The following is a 12,955-nucleotide window of genomic DNA, read 5'->3' on the forward strand; positions in this document are numbered from 1 at the left end:
CACTACATACGACTGCATATGACACAGTGTGGTACTTACTGTATGTTATAAAATGTGATCCAATTTATACACCCACTTGCACAGCCTCAAATGGCCTTATACTTGCATGGCCTTATATAAATGAAAGTCATATATCAGCCTTGTATCCTCTACATGCATTCTTTAATATTGTATGAGTTATGGATGAGTAGTAGTGGTAGTAACTGATGCATAGCCTATATACAATGCATTCATACCAAATGAACAGAAGGAGACACGCTTCCCCCAGGTTACTGGTGGCTTTGTGAGAAAATCCCCCAAAATACGTTTGAACCAAAACATGAGGCTAGTTTACCTCTTGGAAGTCAACTTGAATCTCATGGGGAAGATGCTAAGCTAGTCACTGTCCACTCTGTACCACTCAACACAACTCCAAGCTGATGATCAGTTCTGTTATGGCCTAAAGAGTGTGTGTGTGTGTGTGTGTGTCTACATGCATGCATGTATGTGTGTGTCTACATGCATGTGTGTGTGTCTACATGCATGCATGTATGTGTGTGTCTACATGCATGCATGTATGTGTGTGTCTACATGCATGTATGTATGTATGTGTCTACATGCATGTATGTATGTATGTATGTGTCTACATGCATGTATGTATATATGTGTCTACATGTATGTATCTATGTATGCATATATGTACCCCCTCTATGTACACTCACAGAGGGGGTACTCAGCCCCTATCCCATTGCCCTCTCCATAAACCCAGTCCGAGCAGTGAAGGGACTCAGAGAGCTGGAGACAATCACACCAAAGCCTTTCCTCAAAACATCAGTTATGGGCCTAATCTAATTTTACTGCTATTAAACCTCTTCATTTTATGTCAGCGATACTTTTTCTCCCCCTAAGACAAATCCTCTTCTTGCCAAACTATAATTTATCGTGCTGGAGGAAATGTCTTGCTCTTCTCTGACTGTCCAATGGCATTTTTCCAGTTCAAGAACCTTTTTATGGCCTCGTAAGTGTCCATGATGTCTATATGCTGTTGTATTAGTGTTGCTAGCACCCCTTCCCTCTGTATCTCTCCATTTAAACACTCACTCCTGCTATGGTTACCGTACATCTTTCCATTTTATTTTACTGATCTGCCTTTCCTTGTTCTTGCATTCCCTGTGCATTGAAAAGCTAACTAACCAATGTTAGCATAGCAGCATTAGCAAACTGCTAAATCTCCTAACTGCATTTGAAAGGTCTCATGTGTACATACTATAGGTGTTAAATGCTCTTAACAACCCCCAAAACACCTTTTGAAAAGGTTCTTAACTAAACATTTATTTCCAACGACTAACTGTTATTCTCTCATGCTTCCTCCAATCACGCTCTCATGATTTGGGGAATATTGGCGTAAAATTCCGGAGTCTACGAGGCATTATAAAAACGTTTTAATCCTCCATTTTAAAGATGGGTGTTGCTCCGGATGTTACTAAAAACAGGTCCCATATCCCATATCTTTAATTAGAATGGGAGACCCAATCCCATATGCCGCTTATAACCGTCTTCTGTTTTGTATAAGTCATTTCCATGTCCAAACCACTTTGCCACTCTACTCCATCCCCCATAACCCCCCTTCCCTCCCTATTGTGTTTTATGATTGAATGATTCCAAGGTTCTGGCTACTTTCAACTCGGTCCAGGACTAGGACTTGACTGCCAAATCAGTCTGCTGCTTAGTGCTTAGCAAACAGTGAGCTGGGAGACCATTAGTGTATTCAGTGATCTGAAACGTTCTTGAACGTTGCAGACAGAAATTGAATGAACAGAGCTGACACGATTCCCTATTCTATCTGAATGTTCTGTATCGTTACATGCTCTTGAACATTGCAGGGTTGCAATGCATAGAGAGACAGTCAGTATAAGCCTAACACCGATAGGACTTGTTACTATCAGAGAGAAACTGTACAATGTATGATTTAATGCTCAATGCTTAAAAACAGTCGGCTGGGTGTAAGATCACTGTTTCATAGAGACTGTCAGACACGCATAACACCGATAGGACTTAAGTGTTATCATAACATCCAAGATGTCTGCATAGGATTTAATATGACCTAAAAATGCAACTTCCTCAACAGACACCATATGCCTGAGAATGACTTGGAAAGAGAGAGACATTATGGGAATTACTATAGCAAATAGGAACGTTCCTCGACTCAGTTCTACCATGCGGTTTTCCATGGTTTTCTATACATTCAGAGGTCACTCTTTCCAACATCATTCCACTAGAAGACAAGAGAAGAAGGATCACGTATTTCCGCGGAAGCATCCAAGGATATCCCTGTCATGGATTTCACGCATTCAGGATTGACCTGGGATCACGGAGCGCCAGTATTCCGACGTGAGCGAAGGCCAGGCGGACGATACCGTCTCATCCCCCAAGTGAAATGGCATTCCCAGACAATGAGCTGGAAATACAGAACGTCTCTGTGGAATCTCCTTAACAACAGAGCCTACTTCTCTCTCTCTCTGTGTGTAGCCTACTTCTTAGTGTTCAGTGTCTCACAGTCTCTTGTGAGGGGATGACCATAACAACAGCCATAGGGCCAGGCATTTTTTTCTGACCAAGAACAAATCTGGGCCCTAGTCCAGGCCTATAACTGGGCCAACAGAGTTTTTCCTGGCCAGATGTTGTGGTCAGAAAAACTCCTGGTCCTAGCATAGCACAACACACTAAGATGGAGGCTCTCTCCCACCTGGGCTAAATAGTAGGGCCGGGTAGATACCAGCATCGCAAAAAAATGTCCATAGCAAAAATTATAACACAAAGCAGTCCAAACTCCTTGGTCCTTTAAAAACCAGCTGTATGTAAAATATTGTGTACTAGCTTGGAAAAGAAATGCATGTGACTCTGGATGACAACATAATGTTTGTTTTCCAACATTAGGACTGTTTTCCTAAAGAAGTTCAAATCTGCTTTGTGTTTTGTCTCCCTGCCACGACACTAACGAGTATCGCACTACTGGTATCGTCCTGGGCCTACTAAATAGATTTCAAAAGAGGAGAAATCCCCTGCTAGGCCCAGGTGCTAGCCTTGACTTCCTGTCCCTGTGTGCATTACTGGCGTTAGCTCATCTCCTCAAGGACACACAGATAGAGTAATGGACAATAGATACTGTACAGCTCTGATGCAGCTAGAAAGAGATAGGCTTATGATAATTATACAGCTGTGCAGGTGCTTTTATCTAATGGTTTGAGTTAACACAGTCATAGTGTACACCTGTTATTTACGAAGCATGTGACAAATAAAATTAGATTTTTATGAGAAATGTAATTATGCTCCAACCAAAACGAGCCATCAGAACCATAACGTATTGTTTCCTGTTTACAGTCTCACGGTAGATATAGAAAGAGACTGACTTCCTGGTTGTGTTGGTTCTGACTGAGGTCAGAAAGATCAAAGTCATCGCCGCATCCTGTTGTGGGGTTTAGTGAGGCTGGAGAAAAGATTGAACACTGAGGAAAGAGAGGTCAAGAGAGAGAGAGACCATAGATGTATAATAAAACTGACTAAAAAGGTCAAGACATGAGGTTAGGTTCTCTAGGGTCCACTGTTGCACTACAGCTCATCATCATCAGGACACTGTCCTACTAAACAAGGCCAACGGACATCATGGTGGCCTTCATGTTAGACTCCCAGGCCTTGTTCAATACTCCTTCTCTGAGACGCTTTGTGAGTACGGGCCCTGAGCTCCATGGCATGTCGTCTGAGTCCTGATGTGACCGGCTGGATCAGCTTCCTCAAAGAATGGGGTCTAGACGGGGGCCAGACGGCCTTCAGACCGGCCTCTTAGAACTGAAGAGTGAAGGGAGCTCTCCTGGGGACCGCAACTCTGAGGCCCAAATGCTAGAGTTTCATCAGTGTGTATGTGTGTGTGTGTCTAGTCTAATTTATGTCTATTGGGCCGGATGTGTAAGTGTGTGTTTTGAGGGTTCTTTAGGGCAGAAAAGGCCAACTATACTGTAGCAAATGTATAGTATTACACACTATCTATGGGATACTGGAGAAGATATTGCCAAATAATATTGCTGACCTTTCTCTGCTCATATAACACCATGGTATTAAGTCTGTAGTCAATGGTTGTCTCACTGAACAATCTCTTACATTCCAGACTCGCTCACTTCCTGATCAGTATCACATGACGGTGGAATTATGAGGACACTGACAGTTACTGTAATAGTGCCAGATTATGGTCTATGAAAACATAAGAGGCATGATGATATAATGCTAGCATTTTAAAAAAAACGGTGCAGTTTCAGACATATACTACTGCACATACAATGCCAAACCCACTGGCAAAACAAAGATTACGACTTGAATTAAATGTCTATTCAAGTTTGACAACACTTTATCTTGATACACTAACACAAACTATAATGGTGACGTTTAACGCCGTGGTACGACATACCCACATAGCGGTTCTGCCAGTGTCAACAGAAGCGGGCTACAACGTCATGCAGCGAGATTTATAATATTATAGAAACCTTTCAAACCAAGTCTGACAAGGCAAGGCCATCGAAAGACCGATAAAGTTACACAAATCCTCCCCCTATGATATTTCACTTGATCAGTCCAAAGCTTAGCCACCGCTAATGTTAGGGTGTCAAATATACACTTCCCCATGTCTTCTCTGGACACTGTTGGGTTTAAGCTGACACACGCTGTGACAAAGAGAGAGAAAGAAAGATATGGAAGAACTCAAAGTGAATGCAGCTGTTGGTAGTTTAGTAGTACTTGGCTCTATACCTTTCAGTCTGAACCTCTGGGTGCTTGGCAGGTAAGGCCTAGTTCATTCCTTTGAACAAGCAACAGCCACAGGTTAACGAATAGAAAGCCTTCTGTAGCGCAGGCTACTGCCATCCTGATTTACATCACTTGTTGACCACTGGAGCAGTTTCCAATGTTAGAAGTAGCAAGAGAGGACGGATTCCAGACAACACCTGCAGCTATTTCAAACTCCACCATAGCAAACAAATCCTGAGAGGACTATTCACTATTTAGTTGATTCTCTAATGAGTTGATTCAATTAAAATCAGAGAGCAATAATAGACCAAGGCTTATGACTTGATGTTGATCTCAGATGCACTCAAAAATAAGAAATTAAAATCCATACCAAAGCACTAACATAAAACCACACAATCTAAAAACACACACACTGTCCACAAACAATAAGCCTCTGGAAAATCCCCACACTTCTAGTTTGAGCTGAGAGACAGACATAACATAGACCAGACTGGATTTGCAAGTAAATGGCAGAGTAGTCCGACGTCAGCTGTGCTTCAGCAGCAGTGTGTGACCAATAGTGACGTTTCTACACGGCCCCAGATCAGATACCAGAGAGAATCAGATTCAAGCAGAATTCACAACTGCCTGAGAGGACAGGGTGGCTGACATCATCCTGTTACCATGGAACTGATATGGTATTTTTCATCCATTTGATGATATAGTACTGCTAATGGAAAGTTAACAGCACACTGTACCTACAAATCTGAGCAACACAATCTGCATTGTAATAAACTGAGTTTACAAAGAAAGTGGTACACAAGCCCTCAAAGATGGTCATAAAAGTCCATGGACACTCTACCAAATATACATAAACACCTGCCACTTTAAAAAGAGAGCCCAGGCAATAGAACACATGTTTACTTTACCTATTTTTGGCAGGGTAACACACACACACACACACACACACACACACACACACACACACACACACACACACACACACCCACTCACTCACCCACGGTGGAATTTCCTCTCCCTGCCCAAACAGCGGCACGCTCCCTCAGAACACATAATCACTCACAAAAAAAAAACGACCTGGACATAAACCTACAGATGTGGGAGAGAGTCTGGTCTGTCCAATATGGAGAGATCACCACAATTCTTTCTGTCAAAGAAAAAGGTCTTACCCTCATGCCCTGACTGATATTGTTTTAAGCTTCACTGACTCAAAACTACTTCCTGAAGCAGGACCACACATCCAGAAGTGTAATTCTAAGGGAGTGAATGCACATAGGCTGATCTGACCAAGAGAGCGAGAAGCAAAACGCTCATCAAGTTTTGGACTGTGTCCATATAACCCTAAAGAAATTATAACGGACAATACTGACATGTTTAACTATGTTCAGTCACACATTCGGATTCGCAGATTTGACGGCGTAAACACACTTTCAGTTCAAAGTGTGTGGGTTTTGGTTTTACAGTCCTTGTGGGGATGAAAAGAAGAAACCCACACACTGCTCTTTAATAAGCTTTACGTATCGGCCTCCAGAGCACTCACAGGGATAGTAAAACAAGGAAAATTCAGACAAATGGGTACATTTTGTCAAGCCCACAACGGATAAGGCTTTTTTAGCTTCAGCGGTTAGGTTTAGGCTTACAATTAGGGTTAGAGTTAGGTTTAGGATTAAGGTTAGATTAAGGATTAGGGGTTAGGGCAGGGTTTCCCAAACTCGGTCCTTGGGACCCCAAGAGGTGCATGTTTTGTTTTTTTGCCCTTGCACTGAACAGCTGATTCAAATAAATCAACTAATCATCAAGCTTTGATCATTTTAATCAGCTGTTTAGTTAGGCCAAAAACCCAAAAGTGCACCCCTTGGGGTTCGAGGACTGAGTTTGGGAAACGGGTTAGGGAAAATAGGATTTTCAATGGGAATCAATTGTTTGTTCTCAACAAGGATAGCAAAACAGACGTGTGTCTGTGTGTGTGTGGCATCTGTCAGACCTCTCACAGCTGGAGGGAAGGACACACTCGGACCGGAGGAGGAAGAGGAAAGGAGGAAGAGGACAACAAAGGAAATCAATGCTAGCTTCACAGGACAGCTAGGAAAGCAAAGGAGAGAGACAGAGGACACACTGAGGAGTTGTGAATGAATGGGGGTCTGATGCAGTGGCCAGATGTGAGGCTTTACTATGAGTCCCTTTAATGCTTTCAGCTGGAAGGTTTCCTGTGGTGGAGTAGCACTGTCAATACTGGGGTACTCTACTGACGTAACTAGGATAATTTACCTTTATTTAACAAGGCAAGTCAGTTAAGAACATATTCTTATTTACAATGACGGCCTAGGAACAGTGGGTTAACTGCCTTGTTCAGGGGCAGAACAACAGATTTTTACCTTGTCAGCTCGGGGATTCGATCTAGCAACCTTTCGGTTACTAGTCCAACGCTCTAACCACTAGGCTACCTGCCGCTGCATATAACCAATAACAGACTCGGATTAAGAGACTGAGGGGAACACATGCCCAATGCGCGTGCGAACACACAAACTCGAGCGAGAGACACCAGTGCTGTTAAGTGAAGAAGGCTAGTGACTCAATTGTAAATTCGATCTAGAAATAGTATTTTTGACATCAGTCATCTTCAGTCACCACTGGCTGTCGATAGGAACGTCTGTGACAAATAAAAGAGTAATCAAAACAAGACAAACCTTCAAAGTCAGAGATAATTCCGTCTAAGTGAGCAGTAACATTGGAGTCAGACATCTTGCTGGTTTGATATCCAAGTAAACAGAATTCCCAAATCCCTTCCCAATCAAGGTAACGTTCCAGAGTCCCTCTATTGATTCTAAACAAATCCCAAATTAGGAGCCAGTGTAAAAAGCCAGAGTGCTGAGTAGTAGATCTGATCCAAGACCACAGCTTTCTTAAAGGAGCAACTTCTTTTTTTTCCTCTGCTTCCTCCTATGCCTGGCACTACATCGCAGCACTCAGTCTTCAGAGAGTGAAAAGCAAGCCCTCCTCTCCTCCCCTCAGAGAGAAACTCCCTCCCTTATTTTTGTGCATCTCCCTGCCTGCCTGCCGTCTCCCTCTCAATGAGTGTGTGTGTGTGTGTGTGTGTGCGTGCATGACTGTGTCAAGTCTGATTCCATAACATTCTACAACATGTAAAAACATATGAGCCAACAGGGGAATTGTCACACAGCCACTTAAAATCAACTTCCTGGCCTCATGTAATCAACCAGAAAGGTCCCTTTCCCTCAGCCAACCAGTCAAAAAATCAGGCCCTCAAAAATGGCCTTCATAAAACTCAAGCCACTCAGTCCCACTCCACTCGAGCTAACATGAACTGACCACCTCAGAAAGTACCTCAGTAGTTATAGATAATTAGTGCTAGTGAGGCAGAATTCCATGTTTAAAGAACACTCACTTCTCTGGTACTTTCCTGACACAAAGTCTGACTGCATCTGTAATGGCACCCTTTTCCCTATATAGAGCTCTGGTCAAAAAGGTAGTGTACACTATATAGAGCTCTGGTCAAAAAGGTAGTGTACACTATATAGAGCTCTGGTCAAAAAGGTAGTGTACACTATATAGAGCTCTGGTCAAAAAGGTAGTGCACTACATGAGCCCTGGTCAAAAAGGTAGTGCACTATATAGTATAGTCCAGGCTGCATCACATCCGGCCGTGATTGGGAGTCCCATAGGGAAACGCACAAATGTCCCAGCGCCGTCCAGGTTTGGCCGGGGTAGGATGTCATTGTAAGTAAGAATTTGTTCTTAACTGACTTGCCTAGTTATATAAAGGTTAAATTAAAAATATATATATATATTTTTAGGGAATAGGGTTCCATTTCAGACTCATCCTTAGACTCACTACCTCTCTAATTAAAGAACACTCCCTTCTCTGGAAGTAGGCCTACCTGGTGGCTGGCGTCGCCTCACCCTAACACCTTCAGGTCAGGAGCGGTCCTGCTGTGTTTTATTGTGTGTTCTGGTTCCTCTGTATGGCGAGTGTCTAGGGACCAGGGCCAGAGGCTGCCAGGTAGAGAGTGTGTGTGTGTGTGTCCAAGGACTATGGAGTGTGTGTGTTTATGATATATACCAGTTATAGGACTGGAATACCTCTGCTAGACTGCTTTTACCACTTGTGCTGTGTTGGAAAGGTTACAGTCTTCTATGGATTGTGTAGGGTGCCTCTCAGTGCTGAAAGCAACCATGGGTTGAGTTAGCCTCATAAGTACTCACATACCCACATTCTGTGTGTCATACATCCAGTAAAACCTGACAGCTGTGTATAGGCGTGTGGTGTGTGCCTGCGTGCATGTGTGTTACATCCTCACTAACCCATGCCTGTGCATTCATGTACGCATCTTCGGTCAAATGTAGCAGTGTGTGGCCCCCTGGTACTCAGACCCAGTGGCAGTACTGTAAACCATATACCACACAGCCCCAGTCCTCAATTAAACCTAAAACATACAGTGCGAAATACACACCTCCCCAGCCAGCATATATTTATCTAAACACGCACGCAAACACACACGCACACACAGATGATGGCTCCCTCCCAGGCATAGAGAGACTGATTCTCAAAACAACATCTGGAGCGTGTGTGTGTGTGTGTGTTTCAGTACCCCTGAAATAGCCCAGTAAACAGTGTTTGAAGGCTCAGGGCTAAACTGTAGAAAAATCCCCACCAAAAGAGTACAGCCTGGTCCTGGATCATGGCAGAGGGCGGAGACAGGAGAGCTGTGGTGTAGATGCATGTTGTTTGTGTAAAAGGGTGCCGGTTTGGGTCAGTACAATGTACTTATAGGATACGCTGGTCTAGGACTCTTCACATATTCACACTGATTACTTCACGTCATCTCTCTCCAGTATGATGTGGGTTAGCTTTGCCACTTACTGCGTAGGCCTCCTAATACTTCCCTGGTTGTACCTGCAGACTTGGTTGTCAGGCCAATTTCAGACGAATAGGAACACACAACCACAGACGTTTATCACGAGGAAGTGAGAAAACCAGTTGCCCCACATCAATTCCATTTATGAGTGTGTGTGTGAGAGATTAGACAGTTCCTCTAAAATGACACCTTTTAAAACGGCATTGTCCTGACCTTTCAGTCCAGACAGCGTGGCAACAGTGCACTGATGACTGCTGACGGAATTAACAGAGCTAAATAAACTTGGCTTCGATAAAATCTTGAGTAGAGAAACTACTCAATTAAACGGGATAATAACGCACGCACAGACAGACAGACAGACAGACAGACAGACAGACAGACAGACAGACAGACAGACAGACAGACAGACAGACAGACAGACAGACAGACAGACAGACAGACAGACAGACAGAGAAAGAGAAAGAGAAAGAACGAGAACATGAGAGAGCTGTCCAACTAGAACTTGTAAACACGCCAGGCCTCCTAGCCTGACTGGATAATTTCACACTTTGCCCATCAGGCATAAAAAAAAAAAACACACTCTGTGCGATGAAGTGTGCCTTTTCACACGTCATGTTATGCTGCGTTTAGACGAGGGACGCAAAAAAAAACGTCATACCAGTCGTCATCAAATCAAATTTTATTTGTCACAGGCGCCGAATACAACTGGTGTAGACTTTACTGTGAAACGCTTGCTTACAAGCCCTTCCCAACTATGCAGAGTTAACAAAAAGATAAAAAAAATAGTAACACAAGAGGAATAAAATACACAAGAATGTAGCTATATACCGGGAGTACCAGTACAATGTGCAGTAGTACTAGGTATTTGAGGTAGATATGTACATGAAGGCAGGGTAAAGTGACCAGGCATCAGGATAGATAATAATAAGGTATTTGAGGTAGATATGTACATGAAGGCAGGGTACAGTGACTAGGCATCAGGATAGATAATAATAAGGTATTTGAGGTAGATATGTACATGAAGGCAGGGTAAAGTGACTAGACATCAGGATAGATAACAATAAGGTATTTGAGGTAGATATGTACATGAAGGCAGGGTAAAGTGACTAGGGCATCAGGATAGATAATAATAAGGTATTTGAGGTAGATATGTACATGAAGGCAGGGTAAAGTCACTAGGCATCAGGATAGATAATAATAAGGTATTTGAGGTAGATATGTACATGAAGGCAGGGTAAAGTGACTAGGGCATCAGGATAGATAATAATAAGGTATTTGAGGTAGATATGTACATGAAGGCAGGGTAAAGTGACTAGGGCATCAGGATAGATAATAATAAGGTATTTGAGGTAGATATGTACATGAAGGCAGGGTAAAGTGACCAGGCATCAGGATAGATAATAATAAGGTATTTGAGGTAGATATGTACATGAAGGCAGGGTAAAGTGACCAGGCATCAGGATAGATAATAAGGTATTTGAGGTAGATATGTACATGAAGGCAGGGTAACGTGACTAGGCATCAGGATAGATAATAATAAGGTATTTGAGGTAGATATGTACATGAAGGCAGGGTAAAGTGACTAGGCATCAGGATAGATAATAAGGTATTTGAGGTAGATATGTACATGAAGGCAGGGTAACGTGACTAGGCATCAGGATAGATAAAAATAAGACAAAAATAAAGAACAGAACATAGCGAGACATGGCAGACGGCAAAAGTTTAAATATTTGAACTCTGGCGGCAAGTCCCATCTACCGTGGCGGCTGACGGCATTCACCGCCAACCTCAACGGCGTTTACTGTCGTGCACTCATTGAAAACAACGACATCTGGTTTGCCATCTACCTCGTACCATCTAAAAATACCATTATTGTAGCATTCCCTACAGGTTACATTAGCATTTTCCACGCCTTCAATGAATGTTCCACTGGTGCAAGGCCCAGTCAGACCTGTAGATCATACAAGGGTCACACGGGAGCTGGCCCTTGCCATGAGACACCTTCAGGACTACCAGTATCCATTGACGAATATAACATGACTAAGCTAACCCCAGATTTGACCCCTGTTCCGTCATTTCCACATAATAGCCTAGTACCAGCCAAACTCCCAACACCAAAAGGTGGGGCTTCCATAGAGCCTGCCCGCCCAGTTCCCTACTTTCCTGTTCTCAATGTCCACGGCCATGTTCTTTGGGCCCGGTCTTATCCTCGTGAAGAAATAATAATATTAGCAGACAATAAAAGGTAGGGTGCAGAGAGGTGGGAAGGTAGAAGTGTCGACAGCTGACTCATGGAGGAAATCCTGTACACCGCTTTTATGGAACACAAAGAGCCTTGCAACTTCCTCTACAGGGGTTAGTCATTGGGTAGTGTGCATGTGGAGTCTTGCATGGGTTTGTTGTGCTGTGTCTTAAGGGTACTGCATTGGCTATTGTTAGCATTCACTGCACTGTTTACATTGGGCAAAACCCAAACTAATGCAAAGGAATATTCACACACACAGCAGCCGAAGGATGAGTAAGCTGACATGTGACACACTGAATAGGCCTTGTGTTGATCCAGAGTATGTAAGAACCAGTGTTCAGAGCAAAGCCACATCTCCACCTCCCTCCCTCCGCATTGACCTCAACTGGTCTATCAACTCACACCTCGGCCACCAATAGCCTGCCATGGCTGCGATGAGTGTCACTCAACAGGATATCCTGTACTGATCATCTCTATTTAAAATGTCACAATACAGACATGGAATTTCTGATTTCCTCTCATTTCCACTATTAAAACATGGGTTTTCATTTTACCACTGAAGCAGCAGCCAGCCACATTGGAGGGAGCCAACTATCTGCCATTATAGCACAATGTGCTGCCAATACTTAGAGGAGATCAATAAGACGTCACATTGAAAATATTATCTTAAATCCAGCACAGCCGAGGGTAGAGAGGCTACACCACGCCCGTAACTGAAGTCTGAAACACTACAGAGACAAAACGGAGAGTGGAGACAGAGGCTCATAACACGGATCCAAAATGTCCCGCTAAGACTTAATACTGTAGTTCATATCGCTCTCAAAACAAGTTGTGTGTTTTTTGGGGGGGGGGAAGAGTTGATTGTCATAGCAACATATCTAAAAACAACCCTATTAAAATACAATTAACAGGAAGTTGCTCAACCCAGGGCTTCCTGGGTGAAAGGCGACTGCTGCCACCAAACGCTCGAGCTGTGGAAAAACCTCACTTCTCCTCTCCCCCACCAATGTCCGACTTTGCTATATTCTTCCAAATCACACAAGAAAGAAATCCCTGTCTG

General features: G+C 43.3%; 1 protein-coding gene across 4 annotated transcripts in view; it reads right to left on the bottom strand.

Annotated features, from left to right (window-relative positions):
* The window catches only part of LOC106587157 (septin-9), a 75,902-nt gene that overhangs the window by 44,387 nt on the left and 18,560 nt on the right, over positions 1-12,955 (bottom strand). Inside the window, exon 1 of one of the 4 annotated variants that reach the window (XM_014175240.2) lies at positions 7,461-7,734. The exons of the other annotated variants lie outside the window; for them this stretch is intronic. Within the exon in view, the coding sequence (XP_014030715.2) occupies positions 7,461-7,515 (55 nt within the window). The 5' untranslated portion in view covers positions 7,516-7,734. Of the gene's footprint in view, positions 1-7,460; positions 7,735-12,955 lie in introns of those variants that run through there. 4 annotated transcript variants of the gene reach the window in all.

Source organism: Salmo salar, chromosome ssa02 (assembly GCF_905237065.1).
Source record: "Salmo salar chromosome ssa02, Ssal_v3.1, whole genome shotgun sequence".
Classification (NCBI taxonomy): domain Eukaryota; kingdom Metazoa; phylum Chordata; class Actinopteri; order Salmoniformes; family Salmonidae; genus Salmo; species Salmo salar.